Source organism: Morone saxatilis, unplaced genomic scaffold, assembly GCF_004916995.1.
Source record: "Morone saxatilis isolate NCDOM2014 unplaced genomic scaffold, NCSU_SB_2.0 Contig3, whole genome shotgun sequence".
Classification (NCBI taxonomy): Eukaryota; Metazoa; Chordata; class Actinopteri; family Moronidae; genus Morone; species Morone saxatilis.
Window position 1 is genome coordinate 22,521,546 of NW_023339873.1, and position 1,466 is coordinate 22,523,011.

Genomic DNA, 1,466 nt, shown 5'->3' on the forward strand with positions numbered 1-1,466 from the left:
AAAACTACCAAACACAACTACCAAGTAGTAATCAACTGGAATTTAACTAAAGGAGGAAGAAAGTGGGCCAAAAAAGAATTGTTCTTCTAATTTCTCCTCACCCTGCCTTTCTCTCTCCATTTTCCTTGGTCCTCTTTTTCTCCTTTTCTGCTCTGTTCGCCCTGCACTCTTTCTCATCCTCCCTTCATCCTGATGCAAGCCTTTTCTCTCTTTGGCAATACCAGTGTTGGATACTTTTTCCTCATGAAGCAAGAGCTGCTGTTGTGTGGGATGTCATTGTGGTAAATAAAGTTGACTGTAACGAAGATTGGTTGATTGTATGTGACAGGTGGGCCGTGTCCTCTGTCATGACTCGCCAGAACCAGATCCCTACTGAGGACGGCAGCCGGGTCACTCTGGCTCTCATCCCCCTCTGGGACATGTGTAACCACACAAATGGACTGGTAAAGTCTTTATCTCACACTCACACGTGCATACTTTATGAAGAATTTGTCAAAGAATTTTAAAAGTGTGCCATAATTAGACACAAGGCTTAAAGTTGAAAACTTTGGAAAACTTTCTGCCCATGCCGTGATAACAAATTGACTGCTATAACACATAAAATGTTAACTTATTTAACAGTACAATTAAATAATGTTGTGTATCACCTAGACTGATGTATTATATTATTGTTTTTTTGCACCTCTTTTACAAATTAGTAGTTAAACACATACAATCACAGCCCGGACATGCCTGGAACACGAAATTAGAGAAAATAATTCCAGTCCCATTGAAAAACCAGAACTTGATAAAATCGGCATCGAAAGTTAAGTATATTTACCTTCACCGTCGCTCCACTCCCTTCATCCCGCTAGGGCACCGGTTCAATGAATACACACCTGCTAACAGCAAACTAATAACAGGAAAATGTGTCAAAACTCAATACTAGCACTACCCGTAAATTATATGAGCATTTTTGAAAGTGCTGTCCTGAATTGCCAAGAAACACCTGGAAAAGGATTTCTTCGAAAGGGTGGGAACATGGATGGTAATGAATGCCAAAATAAGTTGTTTTGATGAACATAAATGTGAATTTATTGAGCACTGGTAAAGGTTGAATTGGTTAAAGTTGTTGTTGGCCTGCAGATCACCACCGGCTACAACCTGGAAGATGATCGCTGTGAATGTGTGGCACTGCAGGACTACAAGGAGAACGAACAGGTCACTCTCTCCTGCTACTTTTATACGTTGGTTGTCTGTCTTGATTCTCTCTGTTTGCACACACACACACACAAACAGCAGCTAAGTAAGGTAAAAGCAGGAAGACATGGTTCATGTTAATGTTAATACTTTACTTTACTTGCTCAGTCGGGGAAGTTGGTCAGTTTATACTTTCTATTTACATCAGCCAGTCCATAAAATGTATGTAAGTTTTGATCTTTACAGAATTCAGGTCATGACTCAAAGTCCCTAAAATGTTTTAACAA

The 1,466-nt window shown here is 39.8% G+C and overlaps 1 protein-coding gene across 1 annotated transcript in view; it reads left to right on the forward strand.

Annotated features, from left to right (window-relative positions):
- Positions 1–1,466, forward strand: part of setd3 (SET domain containing 3, actin histidine methyltransferase) — a 17,487-nt gene that overhangs the window by 7,413 nt on the left and 8,608 nt on the right. The window contains exons 5-6 of the mRNA XM_035673809.1: positions 302–443; positions 1,126–1,200. Coding sequence (XP_035529702.1) covers positions 302–443; positions 1,126–1,200 — 217 coding nt within the window. The remainder of the gene's footprint in view (positions 1–301; positions 444–1,125; positions 1,201–1,466) is intronic.